Below are 21,568 nucleotides of genomic sequence, written 5' to 3'. Positions count from 1 at the left end.
ATTATCTAAGTATATTATTTCTGCAATAAGTACTTTTTAAAAGCATGCTAAAGTCAACCTTTTTTTTTTTTTTTGGTTGTTCACCCAAAGTGAAATTTTGTCATTTCCTGTCATTCCACACATACATGAATTTCTTATGTGGAATATAAAAGAATATATTTTCAAAAAAATGTCTGTTTTTAGTCTATACAAGGAAAGTCTGTGATGTTTTTGGCCCTTGTATTGACAACACCAGTATAATTTTTTTTTTTAAATATCTTCTGTTGTGTTCAAAGTCATATAGAGGTTGAGTAAAAAAAAGTATTTGAAAGACTGTATAAAACAAACCACACCATGCTATGAGGCTATGTTTTTGCCTTATTTAATCTAATATACTTATAAGGTCAGCTGACTGGAATTTTGTGAACCCTGATTATACATTAATAAGACCTTAAACTGTTTCAAAATCTTCCCAATGTTCTCCAGTTACACGGGCAGCTGTGTACACGACTATCACTTGATCATCCCTCCCTGTGCTGCAGTCTGCGGTCTCTCAGGGAATTCAGTGGAAAATGTACATTGAGGTCAAAGAGTCCCAGGTGTTATATTGAAGCACTGCAAGAACTAGCTTATTCAAACAAAGTTGTGTTCTAGTTGGGCCACAAATGCTCAACTACCCTAGATGTATCAATATGTATTTAATACTATTTCCCTGAATGTTCTGTACTGTTTCTGTCTTGTTACATTTCACTGTGTAATACAGTACATTGTGTACAAATAAATTGTACACAATGCATTGTAATTCAGTGAAAGTCCTTCTATGAATCACCTTCCCTTAAATCAGTGTGTTCCCTCTTGCCCTTCATGCTGCTTAACACTGTGTTCCTCCCCCATCTTCAGCTGATGAGAGGTTGCAACACTCACACAAAGCCATCATTCACTGCCCTGCTTACGTACCGCACGCGAAAGCAACTGAATTTATTCTGAGGTAAACACAACATTCTCTGAGGTTATGAATCTTAGTGTAAACAGTGTCATTTGTGTATAGAGTTCCAGTTGTGCATCATATAGCCTGCAGAAGTAAACCATTTGGTTCTAGGAAACTGACGTCTGACCTCAGGGCAAGTGCTGCTGTCAGCGTCCTATACCTTTGTGCGTCATTGTGCTGCATCACGGCATTGTTAAACAGTGCACTTAATTCTCTAGAGATTACTCTTAATGGCTGGCAGAGGGAGACATCTGTCATCTGGCCAGACAGGTCTTATCCAAGAACTATTTGAGTGCTTCATCTTTTGGTCTTTTTTTGGTCTACAATTGGAACATTACAGAAATTTGCGCATCAGGGTCTAAGCAGAGGTACGCACTTTTCTTTGAGACAGAGAGTCAGAGTGCTGCAGATATTTAGAAAACTAAGCAATTCTTGCTGCTCACCATTCTCAATTAAAGGATTTGGATGTTGACTGGTACTCTTTGATGTTAATGACATTAAGCTGGAGATCTGAAACCATTCAGCTACACACAATTTCAAGATCATTGGTGATTTATAAATTTCACATCTGTAAGTAAGGTGCATTCACACGTACGCACATTTGAGAAATGATCATAAGATCAAATGTAGGACTTTACTCAACCTGAAGCCATCCTAGGTGTATATGTCATTCTTCTTTTAGACGAATACAATCGGAGATATATTCAAAAAATATCCTGGCTCTTCCAATATTTATAATGGGAGTCAATGGGTATATTTTTTGGGGAGTCCATCAAAGTGCATCCATCCGTGATAAAAGCGCTCGAAACGGCTCTGCTGGGGTTAATAAATGTCTTCTGAAGTGAAGTGATGCATTTGCGTAAGAAAAACTTTAAAACTTTAGTTTGTGTGCTGCTGTTAGCATTCCATTGACTCCCATTCATTTTGGCTTCACTTTGACAGCGAATAACTTTATATCTGAGGCGTTTAAAGACTCATTTGTCCATTATTTATTTCTAAAGAAACACGAAAATGTATAAAAGGCTCCATTACCTTGTATCTTACGTTATGGCCCCGTAGAAGCAGTTTTTGTAAAAATAGGCTAACGATTGCGTCATAACCACGCGACTCTCCGTCACACAGTAGAGATATTACCGTATGGACAGGAGGAGAAGCTTGCGGGCAATCGAGGAGACGTGGAGGCAAAATGACAAAATAATTAATCAGAATAATCAGCAAAAGTTGCTCCTGCTCCTAGCTCACGGACACCTCCTACTCACACTCTCCGTCTCTGCAAGTTTCGGAAGGGAATGATTCAGATTTCTCTTGGCACAGCTACTAGAAGACAGACGGGTTGCTCACGTCACATCTATGTCGTCAAGCTCAGTTTGAGTCTGCGCAGTACGGTCAGCCATCAGGAAGTGAGTGCTTATTGAATTCACTTTTCTCTGTTGAATCCAATGGGGTCGCTGTGTCCATTTCTTTTACTATGTGACGCACGGTTGCCCGTTCGTCACATAGACGGTGGTTGCCCAGCCCTGTTTGTTTGAACCGCGAGAGGCGTCAAAGCTTACGCTACGTCATACATCGTCATGGTCCAGTGTTACTCTTTTGGCATAAGTCAACTTGCGTACGGCCGTCTGCCGGAAGCTAGTTATTTTAGTCAATAAAGTTTAAATATGGATATTTTTCTTACATGAACGCATCACTTCACTTCATGAGAGCCCCCAGAGCAGTTTTGAGCACTTTGGATGGATGTGCTTGACGGACTTCCAAAAAAATATACCCATTGACTCCCATTATAAAGCTTGGAAGAGCCAGGACATTTTTTAGTATAACTCCGATTGTATTCGTCTGAAAGAAGAATGTCATTTACACCTAGGATGGCTTCAGGGTGAGTAAATCATGGGCTAATTTTCATTTTTGGGTAAACTATCCCTTTAATAAAGTCAAGTGAGGTCAAGGATAGCAGGGGGATAAACAAGGCTAAATGCAACTGAAAAAGTGAAATGACCATGTAACTTTTCTTTTAAATAGTATTTTAATTTGACACCAGAGTGATGGCAGAACATACTGGCTGATTCATTTTTGATTAATATTAAATTAAAATTAATGGTCTGAACTATAAATATAATTTGAGAAAAACTAAAAAAATACATGCATGCATCTTTAAAGCCTATTTATTTATTTATTTAAATCAAAAGTCGGTGTCCAATCAACGCTAGCTAACCTAAGCAGATGCCAACATATTAAATACTGGCCAATAGGATGGTAAATTACACCTTTGATGTTATGCATTTTATGGTCTGTTTTCATATTCAACTTACTGTATGTTATGTTTTTATGTACAGTTTGCATATCGTTGGAGCTATACAAAAATAAATCAGTTTTGATATTAAAGAAATGTTTGTTTATTTTGTTTGGGTTGCCAATTAAATGTACAGTATGTCATTTTTTTCGCCGCTAGGGGTCGCTAACCTCTTACAATAACAAAGGCGTAGTTTGATGACGCAACATTTGCTAAGAATTATGGATCTTGACGTCAACGTCAAGCCGACCGATCTAATAATGTTTATGGATGACTGAATACATCAATGTTTTTATCATGACTGTGATATGATGCAGTTCGGGATTGCTAAGAGACAGCTATCAGCTCCACACGCGACGCGAGTCCCGCGGATATAAAAGGAATATGGACATTTCATTCTACCGAACTACACGCGAGTGCAGAATTACAACTCACAGGTCAGTATATTAGACAAATTAAACTTGTGAGGTAACGCAGCGCTGTTTCACTTGGTCTAACATTACACTATCACACTAAACTGCATTTAAATGTGTTGAAATGTATGTGTTAGTTTGTCTGTATGAGACTAGCAGTAAGCTAGATCAACATTAGAATAACATACAGATCATATTCTAACATTTTATCATTGTTGAACTATATAACATTGATTAGTTTTATGTAAATGTGCTCACCTGTTTAATAAAGTACATGTAGGAGCGGTCGAAGTCTCGGACGTGGAGCTCTCGTTTATATACGTTAGTCTATGGGAGCTCTCGGCGAAAACACCGCGCTGAATTGATTCTCGTTTTAGTTCTCCTTTTTTATCCAAAGTCTGCTTGCCATGGTCCATAATGTTTGAACGAAACAACAACAGCGTGCAAATAGACATTGCGAACTACATTGTCCACGTCTGTCGCCTTGGTTACTATCAGAGGGCTCTGGTTACCATGGCAAGACGAGCGGAAACCAGGGACAACGCGGATATGACGCCATTGACTGCGACAAAAAGTGTCTTCGAATTAAATTAAAATTTCTCCTGGTTTGAAAGTTGTTGGAAACAGTCGGGATAATGTAAGTACACAACCAAAAAAAAATATATATATAACATAGATATAGTGATTTTTGCTATTTTTAAAGCAAAAAAGTTACATATTGTGCCTTTAATGTCCAAATGTAAAATCTGGATCCTGAAGCAAAACCAGTTGAAAACTAATGTATTAGACACATTTTTATAGAGAAGGACAAAGACTTGATGTCATATATCATATGGACCATCACATTAACTTTGGACCACAATGTTGTGACAAAAACAACTAACACAGACCAAATTTACCCAAACACTAATTTAGAATGATATTTTGCTTTTATTCTCCTAAATAATGCCAAGCCTGGCATTTGCTTAAAAAAAGAAAGTGATTAAATAAGGACTGAAAAGTGAAAGTCTGTAAGCAACACAGAGGGGTTAGTTGGTCCATCTGCACAAGAGCCTCAATTCATGGCACAACACTGATGTCTGTTTCTTGGCTCAGTGAGTCATCCCATTTTAGCTGTGTTGGCACAGTGCTGTGTGCTCTCGCTGTGTGGCTCTCTGTGTTAAGGCCACATGTGTCAAACTGAAACTCTTCCTCATGTTTCACATTCAAAATCACTAAACCATTGTGCAGCTGTCATTATCACAAGCAAATGAAGGGTACATTTGCATGCATTTGTAGAATGACTGGACATACAGTGATAGTCGGTGTGTGCACAGACAGAAGGCACAGATTTCTCCTGGCCACCTGCTCTAATATTGGCAAAGGTGGGGTTGGCCGGAATATTGACCCAACAGCTTTGGTTTCATGTCTTCATTACTTACATTATTACGGTTCAGTTAAAAGTGCTCCAGTCAAATCAGCATAATTTAGAACTAAGCACATTTGTGATTACTCAACTGTACAGCATATGAAAATGAAAGCATAATGAACTATAGTCAAACTTAAAGTGCAAAGTCATTTTAACAATGGTCCAGGACAATGAAAAGTGTATGCCACATTAATAAATTATCTCAGAGTAACAGTTTTATATCAGAATTGAAATACATTACTAATATTTTATCCTTTGGTGCTCTCCAGTGCTCCAGTTAATGGCAGTAACGCACCAAAAACCTGGGCCGCCATTGAATTGTCTCCAAAAATAATGCCACAGTGCATAAAATCTTAAAATCAACATAAAATGGAAGTTACGATAGTCTTTTATTCCCTATTATGACATATATATCCAAGTAAAACGGCTTCTCGAACAAGAAAAAATGAAGAGCTGAACTTGATTTTGTCCATCAGGAATTGATTTGGTCATTGTGGTCTGGTATTGCTTTGATCTCATGAGTGACAGGTTGTTCCGCCCTTACGCCAGTAAACACATCATCAGAGAAGAGATTTCATTGCAAGAGGGAGAGGGGAAGTAATTTTGAGTAAACATAAAAGGGAACTTAAGTAAAAAATAAGTAATAGTAATAATAATGATAATAATGTGCATGGATAAATCATTAATGATAAATACGGCAACATTCCGTAAAAACCTTAAGCCTTATTTTCTTTATGCAATATATATATATATATAGAGAGAGAGAGAGAGAGAGAGAGAGAGAGAGAGAGAGAGAGAGAGAGAGAGAGAGAGAGAGAGAGAGAGAGATTTGGGGTGAAGTGTGACTTGGTCATTTTAGCCAACTTCGTCAGACTGTAGAGGTACTGAGATCACCTCTTGCCTTTAGGCTCTTCTCCCACAGGGTCTACAGCATTTTTATTCCAGTAAGTGTATAATAATAAGCTCTTGTATATAAAAAAATAAATAATTGTAAGTGCTAAATTACAAATAACTACCACGCAGTGACTGAAATTCTTGTTTTATTTAACAAGTAAAGGTATTGTTTTACTGTGCTGTGGTACGTCAGCATGATTAACAGTATTATGCTGACCTCTAGTGTAAGAGCTGGAAACGGCAGGATTTTCCATCATTCTATTTTCCTTTTTTTTATGTTTGAAATGTTGTCTCCAGGTACAGTTCTTGCTAAGGATAAAAACATTTAATCGTTTTAAATTGACATCACTGGACACTGCATCAAATGAGAGATCTTTTTTTGAACATAGGCTATTGAAATCTTAGCAGAAGTTACTTCAAAAGAAATGATGTAGGCTATAATGCCACAAGATATTAAAGGCAGGGTAGGTAGGATTTAAAAAAAAAAAAATCCAAATTTGTTTAAACTGTTTTAAAAAACAAATACATAATTAAAATGTAAGTACTCTGAAAAAGAGAGTCTAAAAATCGAGTGTCTGTAGACCTCTCACTACTGTTGTAAACACAGCTAATTATTTCCATTCACTCCACCCCCTCCCTTCTGAGCTCCTTCCAAAGCCACGCCCCCAAAACACATGAACGCGCGACGCCAAACGCTCAGGCTCAGCTGGAAGACGCATTTATTTACCTGAGACGAGTGGAGAGGAAGGAGCGCAGTGCATGCAGTGACATCATGTCAGAATCACATGTAATAAAATACCTAACTTTATCACTATAAATATAAACAAAAAAGATTTCTTTTAGTACTCACTATCAAGCTAGCATATCGATACTGGTAAAGTTTAAAATATACTTTGTTTGATTCGGTAACGAGCTATATTTATAGGTAACGAGCTATATTTATAAGGCAAAGCTAAAAACAGGTTGCATTGATACACGTTTTTCCATTACCATCGGTTACACTGTGATGAAGGTGAATTTCGTGTAAGATTCATAACATATACGGTGTTTTGCATGTAAGAATTTCCATGATGAAAACATTGTTGACTAATGAGGACTACTCCGGAGACAAGTACCGCATCGTCGGTTCGAGGACAGGTCCGGGGTCGAGGGCGAAGCAGAGGAGGTCGTTCAAGAGTTCAACCTGGGTCCGAGGAAGTAGTTTTTGCCTTGTTTGCCTTCGCTGACTGCATATGCAGGTGCTTTGAATTTTGAATGCTCTTTCTCTGCCATAATTTTACTCTTCATAGATTCCGCGCCTCCCTTGCACTCCTTAAATCAACAGATGCACGCTCATATGGGCAGATCTAGCAGATCAACAGGGGTGGTAGCCATGGTTGCGAGAGTGAGTGACAGTCGCCCAAACCAATCAATTGTTTCGTCCCGAATGGAAATAATGAGCTGTGTTTATTGCAGATTAAAAGGTCTACAGTCACTCGATTTTTATACTCTCTTTTTCAGAGCACTTACATTTTAATTATGTATTGGTATATAAAGACAAAAACAAATTTGGAAAAAAGTTTTTTTTATCAAAATCCTACCTACCCTACCTTTAATGCTACTCAACTGTAACCACGTGGAATCATTCAAAAGCTGACCAAAGAATAAACTAAAGCTGACAATATGATTAACTGAGTTGTCATTGCAGACTCAGCTGAAAAGAGGGCAGTTGATATTATTTAATATGATCTGATATTATATGGATTGCGTGGGGCCAGATCATCATTTTATAAAAAATACCTATGTGTAAGAAAAAAACGATAATTGACTATAATTTGGTAGATTTGTTAATTATTAGTAACTAAAAGTCAAATTAATATTTAAAGTCATTTTAATAAATTATTTATGAAACCTTTTCAAATATTCATATCTCTGATAAAATTTATAAAAATAACATTTATTTATGATAAGAGATTAAAAAGAATCGCTAGTTCTCCAGTCAAATCAGCATAATGCAAAACTAAACACACTTGCGAGAAGATCAACTACTGCTCAACTGTACAGCATATGGAAATTAAAGCATAATGAAATAATAGGAAGTCAAACTTACAATGCAAAAGGTTTTAAATATTTAAATTTCAATATGACTATTTTATCCTTTCTTCGGTGCTCTTCTGTGCTCCAGTTGGTGGCAGTAACGCGCTAAAAACCTGCCAGTGAGCCGCCATTAAACCTCAGAAGAAGAAGAGGCGACTAACTGACGTGATTTCCCAAACTTCTTTCTTTAGCTCGAAGACCATCGTGCGAGCAGTAGCTTCTTTGTCGTCTCTTTTAAGGTGAGGTTTGGATATCAGAACAACATATATAACAACAGATTATTTACTGTTCATCTCAATATATATATATATTTTTTTTAATATGTAAAATATAATGCAGTAGTCGTGTAACTTTATTGTAAAGACTGGTTTTATGCATGTTATGTATGTAATAAGTTAAATATTCTTTTCTGCTAGTAACTGTAACATGTAACATTATAGCCTAGATTGTAGTAACGGGTTTTTTTTTTCTTAACTTTAACTGTGATTTTAAATTTTAAAAACACGTGGTCACAGGGGTCCACTTGTGGATACGAGTTCAGAAGTTTTTATTAGTTAAATCTTATTTAAACATTTGTATAAAATTTTTTGCATTTAGGTATACATTTTTTAATAAGTTTTTAGCATTTTGGTTGGTAATTAATGTGAAGCATAAAGCGCTAAGATGTGAATGTGGTGCGTTGTCGTGCAGGCTGATCAGCGAGGTTGAGTCTGAAGTGACTCTTTCCTTTCCTGTATGTCTGCTAGATGGACATGGGGTGGTTTGAGGCCGTGTTGTTTACCCCTATAACATGGTTATAGAAACCCCTGACAAGCTATATTTTCAACATGTGCTCGAAGGTCTCAATATCTGCCTGTCAAGTTTTTTTGTGAAATGTACTGAAATGGTCTTTCTCTTGCAGCATAATGCCATTTTCTTGAAGTCTTCATAGTACATTCATATGTACTGGCCATGAGTTTGGTGCCATCTAAGAGATGTTTATATCACAGCTGCTGCAAGAAGGAAGTAAGTCTGGTCAACACACAATTCACACATAGTAAAATGCAACTGTTTTAGTTAAACTCAGTATGTTCTCTGTAAAAGAGAAGAGTCATTGCAGACTCTCCAGCGAGGTTGAGTCATTGTGATTCTTGCCTTTCCTGTGATGTCTGCTAGAGAAATTTGAGGTGGTTTGAGGCCTGCTGTGTTGCCCTTCCCAGCATGGTTATATAGTCTTCAAACATTTAAACTAGTTGTCTATAATCTTATGGTGAGACATAATCTTGCTTCATGTAAATATTCTTATTTCTTTTACAGGGAGAAGCCGCTACTTTGCTGAGGTGTTGATCACGAAATGTTCATTTTGAGTAAGGCAAGAGCTAATGACCGTAGTGAATATTGCATACTGGATAGCCATTTAGCATTTTTAATTTGTTGGTTCAAATATTTAGGAATGTTATATTCCAAAGGATTTGATATATGAAAACTGTTTTGGATGAAAATATTCAGCTAAATAAAGAGGATTTTCTTTGAAAGCAACCATTGTTTCTGTGTTCTTTCTGTTTGGTAGAATGAAAAGAATAGTCAGATCTTGTTTGGCATAACTGTTCGTCAGTATATTATTCCAGCTTTTTACGTGGCTATTTGCCGCAAGTAAATAATTGGAAATTAAATATTAATTGGTGTTGTGATTTAACTTGCTTGTAATCAACTCAAAGCTTCTGCAAATTAAAGCAGTTCCTAGTAAATTACTTGTGGTTAGTGTAACTTAACTGATTATCAACCCACTTTGTAGTGTTCAAAAATATAGATTTTTCGATTCAGAAATGGTTCCAATACTCATTTCCCGTAGTATCTATCCACCGGGTCCTGCTGTGCTTTCTCTCTGTCTCTGACAGCGTTGACACACACCAACTCTCATGTCTTATTCGCTCTGGTGTTACAGGGCCTGAAATTTGGCATAATTTTCTCATTCCCTAAGGTTTCGTGCTCTCACCCAAAGCGCACGCACTTAAAACTGCCTCTTGTAACTAACAGCTTGTCAGTTGCGAGTACCATGTTGAGCTTTTGTTTAAATGGTCAAATACTCAATTTGTTAAAATCCCTACATTGGCGAGTATTCACAAACAAACTTGTCTCCATGCCGATGGATCTAATGTTTATGGATGAGTGATTGCATTGCTAATGAGAGAAATAACTGAATAAAGGAATAAGGACATTTATTCTACTGAACTAAATTACCCGCAAGTGCTGAATTACTACTCGCACAGGTCAGTTTATTTGACGAATTAAACTAATGTGAGGCAACGCAGCGCTGTTTCACTTAATCTACACTATCACACTAAACTGCATTTGAGTGTCGAAAGTTAAAATGTTATTCTATGTGTTAGTTTGTTGGCTACAAGTGACAAGCAGTAAGCTAGATCAACATTAGAATAACATACTGATCATATTCTAGCATTTCATCATGTTATGTACATTTGCTCACCTGTCTAATAAAGTACATCCAAGAGTGGCGTCTGTCAAGTCGACGTGGAGCTCTCGGCATGAAATGGTGCATGTTAAATTATGTTATTAAACGCAGCAGTAATTTATGTATTTCTTTTGTGTGTATTTGAGCGACACATTTGTGAGAAACCGCCAAAATTCCCATACGTTTGCTCTTTCCACATTGTTACAGTCACTGTAATTTCTTGAACAATAACATGCTGACATCAAAACACAAACTCATGATGAGGGTTTAAACTTTTATTTTGAATTTGCTATGAATGAACAGTTTGCATATTCAGAAACATATTGATGTATTCTCCTGTGTTGGTGTAGGTTATAGATGATTTATGTTACAAATCTGGTGAAATGGCGCACATTGCAGCAACCCAAACTCACAGCATATGCAGAGAATATTTGTTCTCTTATTTGCTAAACGAGCTGCATCGAAGACCAGTCTACTCCGAGTCACAACATAAAATAATTGAAAATGTTCTCTCAAGATGTCAGGCCACTTCTTCATTTCATCCCCCCACTGTGTTATTTACCGCGGGTGTGATAAATATTTATCATCACGGTGTTTAATCGTGTTTTGTGCGTGCTACCACAACATGGATTCTTACCTACCGGCTAGCGAAATGGAAGTCTAAGACGTTATAAGGAAGTACGGCATACATACTTCCGCGTTGCAAAATAAGGTGGATATTACTACTAATTAAGTACTTTAACTGTTCAAACTTTTATTTTTTTGTTTCCGACATTTATTTTCTACTGGCACAAGGGTAAGGGCATGCGCTGAGTGCTTTGCGTCCTTTCTAAAATCCATGTTTATGGTAAGGCATACGTGCTGCGGACTTCATACCCTTTCTATGTGGCTCAGACCCGGTTCCTCTCCTCGGGTCCACCTCTAGGCGTGTGTTGTCACAAGATGCTAACAACAGACACTTCCCATATGGGCTAGGGTGCGGCCATAGATGGCCATCTAGCCCAAGGGATCTGGAGATGTCATCATCTCGATTGGCACATACAGTACATTGCCCCGAATTGATGGCTGTATTTCTGACCCTGATGTACTTCCTCCTGCAGTTAAGGGTCTACCGTATCCTGGTGCTTAGAGCAGGAGAAACTTCACTGACTATGTCCAGTCTATGCTCTTCAAACTTACGCCCACCGCACTAGCCAGTGGAATAAGTCAAGCAACTCTTCATTTGCTATGGGGGCCGCAACTGGGGGCGGCCACCACCAAGCAAACAAAGTCACACTGGGTGATTGCTCTAGCCTATGAGGCGCACGGTCAAGCTTAACCTCTAGGAGATAGGGTTCATTCTACCAGGGGGTTTGCTTCCTCCAAGACTTTGTCAAGGGGAGCCCCCTTGCAGCATGTGGCAGGCTGGTCCTCTCGGCACACATTCATCAGATCTTATAGTTTGGATGTACGTGCTACTCGGACACACAAGTCCTTGAGTCGACATCCCGAGCTCATGTCTGAGAGTTTTCTCTTGTTCGTGAACACACACTACACAACCTTGAGGGGTCCAGACATTTCCCAGTGTGGTGGCGTACGTTGGTCTCGTTCCCATAGTGCTATGAGCACAGCATTGAGAGTAGCTTTTAAAAGGGAACATCTCCAGTTAACTCTTTCCTCTTAAAAAGCGGGAAAGAGATGCTGTGCTACATTGCTGCACTAGGGGCGTGTCCAGACGTCTCTTCAGACAAAGTGATACCTGAAGGCACACCTGTTTCACGTCTATTTACAGCCTCTCATGAGCACGCATTCCAATGGTGTCATCGTCAGAGGTTATTTAAAGCCAAGTTCCTATACACTCCGTCAATAGACACAAATCAATCAGTTTTCAGTTTAATTACCATCACAGAATCAGAGGTATCACAGACCATTAAATCACTCAGACCATCCAGATGTAAAGATATGGATACGGTGATGCTCAAGGAGCTAAGTACACCAGTCACACCTCCCATCACCAAAATTATCAATCTTTCCATTTCTCAGAATATGTTCCCAAGCATGTGGAAACCAGCTGTTGTTGTTCCAATTTTCAAAAGTGGAGATCCTCATTACATGTCAAACTACAGACCCATCAGTATATTGCCTACAGTGTCTAAGATTGCTGAGAAACTGATAGCAAAACAAATTATTAACCATCTAAACACCACACCCTATGCTCTCCTCACTATGCAGTTTGGCTTTAGAGCCAATTACTCCACAGAGTTGTTTTTTTTCTGAAAACATCAGAGCTCTGTTGGACCGAGGTGGGGTTGTTGGTGCTGTGTTCCTGGATCTCAGGAAGGCTTTTGACACTGTTAATTATAAAAATTTTGTTGACAAAATGATGGATTGAGTCTTATCTCACTGACCGCTTCCAACATGTCAGAATCCAGTCATACAAATCAGCGGCCCTCAGTCTGTCCACCGGTCTTCCTCAAGGATCTAATTTAGGGCCTTTGTTGTTCTCAGTTTATATAAATGACCTCCCATCCGTCTGTTCTGATGTTTCTGTGCAGATGTATGCTGATGATACTGTAGTCTATGTTCATGGTAGGAATATCTCCCAGGTGGCTGAGAAACTCACTAACGCCATGGATAATATAACAGCTTGGTTGAAACACTCCGGCCTGCAGCTGAATACATCAAAAACAGTAGCAATGTTCTTCACCAAGTCTCACAAAAACTTCAGTGTTGAGCCAGATATTTTTGTTTCAAGGGAAAGGCTGCAGATCGTGTCAGAATAGAAATATTTGGGAGTTTTAATTGATTCAAAGTTGTCATTTACATCACATGTAAAAAGGGTCTGTAATCGAATTAAATTCACCCTCAGTAACTTTAGACACATTCGCCATCAAATGTCCACACAGGCAGCAAAAATGTACATGCACTCTATGATCTTCTCACATATCACTTACTGTTTACCCATTTGGTCACAAGCTAGGGTTACATCTTTGAAACCTCTGCAATCACTCTACAAACAAACTGTCAAAATTCTGGATAAGAAACCATGTATTTTTCATCATTGTCCAATATTACAAAAATATAGATTACTCAGCTGGGAAAACATGGTCAAATATTCAAATCTATGTCTTCTTTATAAAAATTATTCATGGTTTATCATCTCCTCCTCTCCATCAGTTTGTTAACATCCGAACAGCTGATCACAGCAGAACCAGAGGTGCAGCGAGGAGAGATTGTATCATTCCCATACACAAAAGAAATATATCGAAATATATTTTAAAGTGTCAAAAATATATGTGGCATATATTCCAAACATTGAAATATATTCGCATTGTTGTTCACCTATATTTATATTTATATTTAACTAAAATATATTTATTGGGCCAATTTCAAATATTTGCATATATTCCAAAATATATTCTGAAAATATATTTTAAATATATTTCTTTTGTGTATGGGTTCCCTTTAGGAAAAGTGTATTTGGCCAAACTGCGTTTTCTGTTCGAGCTGCTACTGAGTGGAACCTCACCCCCATAACCATCAGAAATCTAAACACATATAGTACATTTAAGATCCTGTTAAAGAAATGGTTCATTGATTATCAGAGCTGTCAACATTAACTTACTTCTAGACCTGCTCTGGCTGCCCACTGCTGGTTTCTTGCCTTGTGTGTGTGTGTATGTGTCATGTTTTTGTCTGATGTTCGTTTGATTGGTTTGCTGTGTTTCGATTGTATATTTTAGCATAATAGTATTAGATTTTGGTGTATTTGGCCGAGCAGTGGTTTGGGTGGCTCGCCAATGTATTAGATTTATCCAATACATAAAATAAGTAAGCTTGACCAGAGTTCTTGTGGGGAGAAGAATTTATTGAAGGTTTGTAGTGTAGCAGTCCTTCAGCAGCGACGTTAGCATGTCGCCCTTCAACAATCTTAACCCAACGTTCCGTGTCTGAGACAGAACTTTATACATGAAGACAAAAGGGCTACAGACAAAGGAAAACTGTTAGGACCTCCCACAGGAGATCGATCTATACTACAATCTACCTTGAGCAATGTGGTTTCACACCCATCAGTTTCTATAGGCCATTTGTCTGTATGGGCCATATGACTGTGGGCCATTTGGTTCACACCTTTACAGATGACAGACACTGTTTTCAGTTGATTAAATCTAAGTCACAATGTAGATGATTCTGATGACTGAAAATACAAAATCTTTCAATAGTATTTCTTACTAAATGTATTGTAATTTTTAATTTTTATATTGTTATGTACTGTAAATATGTAATTTTACTCCCTTTTAGGGTGACTTTTTAACCATCTGTCTATGACTGCAGATGAAAAATAGCCTTTTGGCTATTTCTGGCATATTGACAGAAATGTTTATTAATATGCACTGTCCCTGTAATAAAAATAAATAAATAAATAAAAATAAAATAAATATAAATATGTGACCGAATACAGTAGGCCTACACACACAGCAATTGTTTTTGTGCCCTAAAAAAATACAATGTTTTTTTTTGTTTTTTTTTTGTCACTTTAAATCTTTCACTTTATTCTAAACTGATTGTGTTCTTCAGTAGAGTTCTTGCACAAATTCGATAGTATGGATCTTATTTCAGCCTCTTTGAGGTAGCCTATTAGTCCACAACTTCACACCAGGACCCAGTTGTTCTGAATCAGAATTTTCTAGATCTGGAAATCCCATGTTTTGCTATCCAAGATAAGGTAATCTATCTTACTTTTGTGCTGGTGCCTTTAGAGTTTCCATAGCCCCTCATGTGACCCACAACAAAAACAAACAAATATGCATGCAATAAGGGATGCAATTGTTAGAAACTACTTTTGTCTGGTTCATCTCTGAAGATTGTGCCAATGTAGTTTATATGCAGTGATAAAAAAAAAAAAAAAAAAAAAACACTTAAAATTAGATATTATTTTTGATATTGACAGCTGTTTGGGGGAATATTTTAACGGCGCCAAAATCTCTCACTTTTTTTTTTTTACTTTTTTGTACTGAAAGGTTAATAGGTAGCCTATGTCTATGACTACTTCTAATTTATTGCTTTATAACAGTTAGGTTCAACTAACCAAGAGCAAAATAAAAATAAATGTGTGTATATTAAATTATAAAAATGTGTTTTTTGACCAGTTTTCAAGTTTTATTACATTTTTGTTCCTGAAATGCACCCTACTGCTGGAATCAGGATAATCTTGATTCTCGGGTTCAAAGGTATCCCGATCTTACTAAAAAGCACACAACACAAACTGACAATTTGATCCAGATGAAAACCAAGATAGGATTTAGTGATCTAATCCGATTTCAGAAAACCATTTTTGTTCTTTTAAACAAACCATTTTCAAGATTTGATCCAATCTATCTGAAATACGATCATAACTTTTGAACAACTGGGCCCAGGGTACTATGGTGGCTATCTTTTACACAGCTCCCTCTAGTGGCGGTTGGGTAAAACCAAATATCTAAAACAAATATAACACTGACCTCTGTTATTCATTAAAAACATTCAACTCTACATTTATGAGATCAATGAGTGAGCTGGGTCTTTACATCTATTTTCTTTTTATTTTTTTTTATCATGTCCTTCAGGGCTGACATCAAGACCAGGAAGGTATTTAACAGATACAGTAAGAGTATCAAAAAGGGAAAATGTGAATGTAGTGTTTTACGGTGTGCACTTTACTCTTAACACCTTTTACCTATTTATTTATTATTCTCAGGTAAGGTAAAGAAAGCCAAATCTGACCTAAACGGTAAGCATTCAAAAGGTACTTACAATTTGGTCAGAAGACTCCTCTGTGGTATGTTCTCATTAAAAGTCTTCCAGCATCATAAATCTAAGTCTCAGTAGGCAGATTTTGTAATCAGTTAAATTTATTTTAATTGGTTACTTTTCTTTTTATAATAAACAAAAAATATAAAGGCAAATAGAACTTTATCGTTTAAGTATAAAATACAATAATCACGTTTTGAATCAAAGGTGTAGTAAGCTCTGGGCTTCTTATCTTCTGCTTGGGGTTTCTTGTCCACAGCTCTGGGCTTCTAGGCGTCGGGGGCACTGGCGTATCAGTATCCCAAGAGGCAGTCAGTTCATCAGTCTTTTATACTCCTTGTTTACAACAGGCATTTGGTTGACACTCCTCCAAAATTTCCCAGATCCTTCTCCAGTCAGGTGCAAGCAGTCCACCTCTTCATGTCCTTGAACTACAGTAAACTCAACTAAGATGGCTGAGTTCATTTAAAGTTCTAGGAGTCCTCTAGCGCACACATAATCGCACTTTTCTGCTCCTCTCAACATGGGTTGGCACAGTCACATATACATACATAACCAATTACTGTAAATCTATGCAAAAACAGTATAAGCCATTTTTTACAAACAAAATAAATAACAACATTGAATGCAATGCATTATATCCAACACATTGGCTAAATATGTGTAACAATAAAGGCATCAATAATAAACAAGGAGGCATGCAGGTAATTGCATTTTCTTGATATTACACAACAGTAGGTATAGCCTAAATTTACTTCTAAATTTACATTTTTAGAGTTATGTAGTGGAGTTTTTTATGATTTTCCCTTTTTTATTTTATTTGGGCCTATATTCTTGAATTGTAAAGCACAATAAAATGATCAACTTTTTTCTTTGTCATTCAATTCGAGGCACGATTGATACACCTTTGTAGATAAATAATTATCAGAGATCATTGAGTTAATCTTATAAAAAAATATTTTATTTTATTTTATTTTATTATTATTTTGCGCGCGAGCACGCCCCCTTCTTTCCGTGGAGACATCTGAGCACTGAGCAGTTTCACTTTCACTTCAGAACGACGACGACAAAGTCTTTCTTTGCTGTCTCACCCTGGCCAACGTATTTAGCTATTGCCTATAATCAGCCACAGGTAGGCCTACGGGTTTGTACATTTCGAAGTTTAAAATAGCCTACATCACCAACCGCTGTACATGTATTGTTAAATGACATTGCATTTCTTGTTTCTAGTGTCATGTTGGAACGCCAGTTGTAAAATACGTTTTCTACGTTTGGTGCTCCACTAAGAAAGCAACAAAGGTATCCAACAACTTCCTGTTTCCGTTATTTTGGGAGTTGTATTTTGTGAATTACGCATAATCGGAGAAGCAACCAGCGCTTGATAGATTCAGTTGCCAGTAGTAACAAAATTCTGCAATGCAAACAAACTCGCTCTCTTTTAGCAAACCGTCTACACTAAGTGAAGTGAAGAGAACGAATGCCCTTATGGCGTGAATGTTTTAAATTTTCCACGGAATTTAGTCCTGTTTTATTATTGTTAATATTAATTATTTTTATTATTATTAGGCTACCATTATTATTTTTATTATTAATTTACTTCTAAATTACTGTACAAATGTATTAATTAATTTCTTACATGTATTAACATATTCAGTTTATTTGTTGCCATGTTATTCATGTTGTTTATTCTTTTTTTCTTCTTTTTTTCACCCTATTTGATAATGAGGAGTTGTGGCTTTCAAGTTTAGTCATAGCATTCAAGCCCTTATTTAACATTTTTAATCAGATTTAGTCTTCCAGGTGTAGACAGGGTGTGATTCAGCCAAACATTTTGTCTTGTGAGATATCTATGTAAGCTGCAGTAACAACAAGTTTGTTCCAAAAACCAATCTACATTTTATGCATATTGGCACTAGAAAGATGCATATTGCTGCTTTTCGTGTTGTAATAACTTTTGTAATAAACTTTGTAATGTTCTCCCCAACTTTTTTTTTTTTTTTTTTTTTTTTTTTTTTTTTTTTTTAAGATGGCCATGAATGAAATGGTTATTGAAGTGAATGGGCTCCCGGACAACTACCCCGAAAATATGATGATTGATAAATTAACCATGCACTTTCTGAGGCGCAGTAACAAAGGAGGAGAAGTTTTAACAGTGATTTATCCCACCTCCAACAAAGGCCAGGCTTATGTAGTCTTTGAATCAGCTGAAGGTATTGCCTTGATATTTTGTTCTTATCCAAGTTTAACATCATATTCCATGGCTAACATTTTTTTATTATTTTTTTTATTCAATGTCTTAGTACCAGGAGTCTTGCAACACACTCATGTTTTGATTGTGGAGAGTCAGTTTTACCCACTGGACATTAAAAAGGTGCATCATCCTCAGGTAAGACACTTCATTGGTGAACCTCACTGAATCATACAGAATTATTAATATAACTTCAAATTTTATTTAGAATACAGCATTTCTCCAATAATCCACTCACCGCAAGTTCCATATCATCGCCATTCTCCCAACATCTTGTTTCATTTGAATATTTATGCACAAACTAAATAAATAATAACACAATAGTGCGACGTGGCAAAGATATCTCCTTAACATGCTTTTGTTCATATTTTCTCAGCTGGATATGCCAGCCGAAGCACTCCTCGATATGAACATGTTCTCCAGTCAAAGCAAAGTCCAAGAACTTCTTCATATCCATGGCTTTCAGATGTCAAGGACCAGCTCAGGACAGCTGCATTTGCAGGGTTCCTTTCTCAAGCTAAAACTTATTTATCCCAAACTCGTGCAGTTTCTGGCTCTAGAAACCCTCCCTCAAAGAGGAACACCTTCGCATTACACTAATGGCTATACCTCCTCTAAATCTGTTTCCAGAGCTGGAAAAAGTGACACCAGTGACTCCAGGCGCAGTCACAATTATGGCAACTCTGTGTATTCCGAGGGCAGAAGCACATCTTCAGGAATAACCTCAAGATCCCCAGAGTCCCAAAACAGACTCTTGCAGAATGCCTCTCTACTGGATGGAAGCTCTAGCACAGAAAGTCCCTTTAGCAGTCCCTCCAGGATCTGTGAGGATTCCCGAACAAGCGTTCAGCAGCGGGATCCCTCGTCTCCCAGGCAAACTGAGGTTTCCATCCCTGTGGAATTAGATGTGTGGGAATACATAATGCACTTTAAGAAAGATTTTATAAATAAAATTAAATTAGATCACCACACTCATATTAATCATAAAGAAGAATCAGGGGTTGTTATGGTTAAACTTTCGGGAGGAAACTTTAGGGAAACAGCTAAAGATTTGTCTGAATTGATGGAAGCAATCACTGTATCTCTACGCACACAAGAAATAGACCTGAATGCATGTGACAAAATTCAGAGGAGAGACATTATCCAGAATGCTTACACATTCCAAAAGACTTATGACATTTTAATTAGAGAGGAAGATAACATTATTAAAGTAGTGGGGTCATCAAAAGGCAGTTATGAAGCAAAGCAAAAGCTTCTTGGACTGGATTTTGACATTGCTCCGCCTAAAGGCATGGAGAGGAACAAATTGCGACGCAGCAGCTCTTTGCCAAGACAAAAACCAAGGGCCAGAATGGAGAACCTTGACCTATATCAGATTCCTGCTGTGCACTCTACTACTGTCAGTAGCTCGTCTGCCTCACGTTCCCAAAAGGACAATCAAGTTCAACAGGAAAGAGGTCGCCAGCCCTCTAAATCCACTACACAACGCAGGTCACAGAGCAGCTCTCGAGTACAACACAAAAATCCAAACCAAGAACCATCAGCTCATGTTCAGCAGGATTTGACACCCTCTAGTAGAGTTCAGACACCTAAACAAGGGTTCATTCCTACAATTAAAGCTGCTCTACTGCCTGAAAAAAATAAAAAAAAATTAAAAGGCAAAAATGAAAAATGACTGAATCCATGAAATCAGTGATTCTATAAAGCCCTCGTAAAACACACTTTAAGACTTTTTCGAATCAAATTGGTCAGGCACTTTTAAGAAAGTCACGGGACTGCTCTGTACTGATGGTTCTATTTCTAATCACATGTATTCACATAAATATTCTGGGTGCAGTACAAAATCGACGACAATTGTGTCATAATGTTGATTAACGTGAAAATCTTGGTTACTGTGAGGCACTTACAGTGGAAGTAAATTTCAGTATAACCACAAAACATAAGCAAAACATTGCTTACCAATGTTTTATATGTATATAATAGATAATAATAATTAATAATGGAATAAATAATTTCAGTGCATTCAAAAAAATATAAGCTTTACATGCTATCTGCTTTTAAACCTTCCAAAAATGGGGCCTATTCACCTTTGTTGTAAGAGCCCCACAGTAATATATATATATATATATATATATATATATATATATATATATATATATATATATATATATATATATATATATATATATATATATATGAAAAAATAAGAACTTTTGATGGGATGAATGTTTTTTTTTTTTTTTTTGTGGTAAACAAAATGTTGTTGATTGATCTTAATTTTTAACTGCAGAACCTGATTTTACCAGATGCAACATGTTCTTGGATCAACATCTTTGTTGATCCTGGAACAACATTCCAATCAAGCAATCAGATTTAAGGGACAAGTTCACAATTAATGTCAAGTTTATGCTTACAAACAAGGTGAAGTGCTTCTACATCAGTGTTATTCACCTTATTTGTTAGGTTAGGTTTAGGGGTAGGGATAGGGATAGATTAAATTTTAGGACAGGAATGTTGTTCCAGGATCCACTAAATATGTTGACCCATGAATGCATCTAAAATCAGGACGTGCGTATTGAACCTCTGAAATATTCCTCTAAATTGTACTCTCTCAAAATCACATTGATTACTTTGTAATTATTGCCTCACATGTGATGAGGAAAATGAGCATAAATATGTAACTTCCAGTATTTCCTGTCCTTCATTATATTATATGTATATTTTTACATGTCTAATATATTTGCGGTATTTCCTTTCCGCAAGTGTCATTACCATGGAGACTCAATGAGGAAGTGTCTTTTTCTGCATTGAACAGGAAGTAAGCAGGCCTTGTGGTTGACTTAGGGGCTGAGCACCTCCGTCAGGAAGAACTTTTTTTTTTTTTGTAACTCAGGCTCTTGTGTCAAAAATGTAAGAAATACACTAACGTGCAGAGTTCCTTTGTTTTTTCCTTATGATTTATAAAGTACTGGTTTTGATTTGACTAGTTTATAGTATTGAGAATGTTTTTTGTTTTTTTTCGAGTATTTCTCTCAGATGGAGTTTTCTGTCATA

At 36.9% G+C, this 21,568-nt stretch overlaps 1 protein-coding gene and 1 long non-coding RNA gene across 2 annotated transcripts; both read left to right on the top strand.

Moving 5' to 3' along the window:
* The first annotated feature begins 8,204 nt into the window (after positions 1 to 8,204).
* On the top strand, positions 8,205 to 9,561 carry LOC308697840. The gene is made up of 3 exons (XR_014031001.1): positions 8,205 to 8,284; positions 8,947 to 9,050; positions 9,342 to 9,561. It is a non-coding gene; the product is annotated as an uncharacterized lncRNA (long non-coding RNA).
* A 7,759-nt stretch (positions 9,562 to 17,320) lies between these two features.
* On the top strand, positions 17,321 to 20,293 carry rbm43 (RNA binding motif protein 43). Its single transcript, XM_081377694.1, has 5 exons — positions 17,321 to 17,398; positions 17,497 to 17,565; positions 18,293 to 18,476; positions 18,567 to 18,652; positions 18,891 to 20,293. Exons 3-5 carry the CDS (start codon positions 18,293 to 18,295, stop codon positions 20,187 to 20,189), a joined length of 1,569 nt encoding a protein of 522 aa, XP_081233820.1. The 5' UTR covers positions 17,321 to 17,398; positions 17,497 to 17,565; the 3' UTR covers positions 20,190 to 20,293.
* Positions 20,294 to 21,568: the final 1,275 nt, after the last annotated feature.

Source organism: Scardinius erythrophthalmus (genome assembly GCF_964197995.2).
Source record: "Scardinius erythrophthalmus genome assembly, chromosome: 10".
Taxonomy (NCBI): Eukaryota; Metazoa; Chordata; class Actinopteri; order Cypriniformes; family Leuciscidae; genus Scardinius; species Scardinius erythrophthalmus.
The sequence above is the reverse complement of the archived record's forward strand: the minus strand, read 5'-3'. Positions and strand labels throughout refer to the sequence as shown.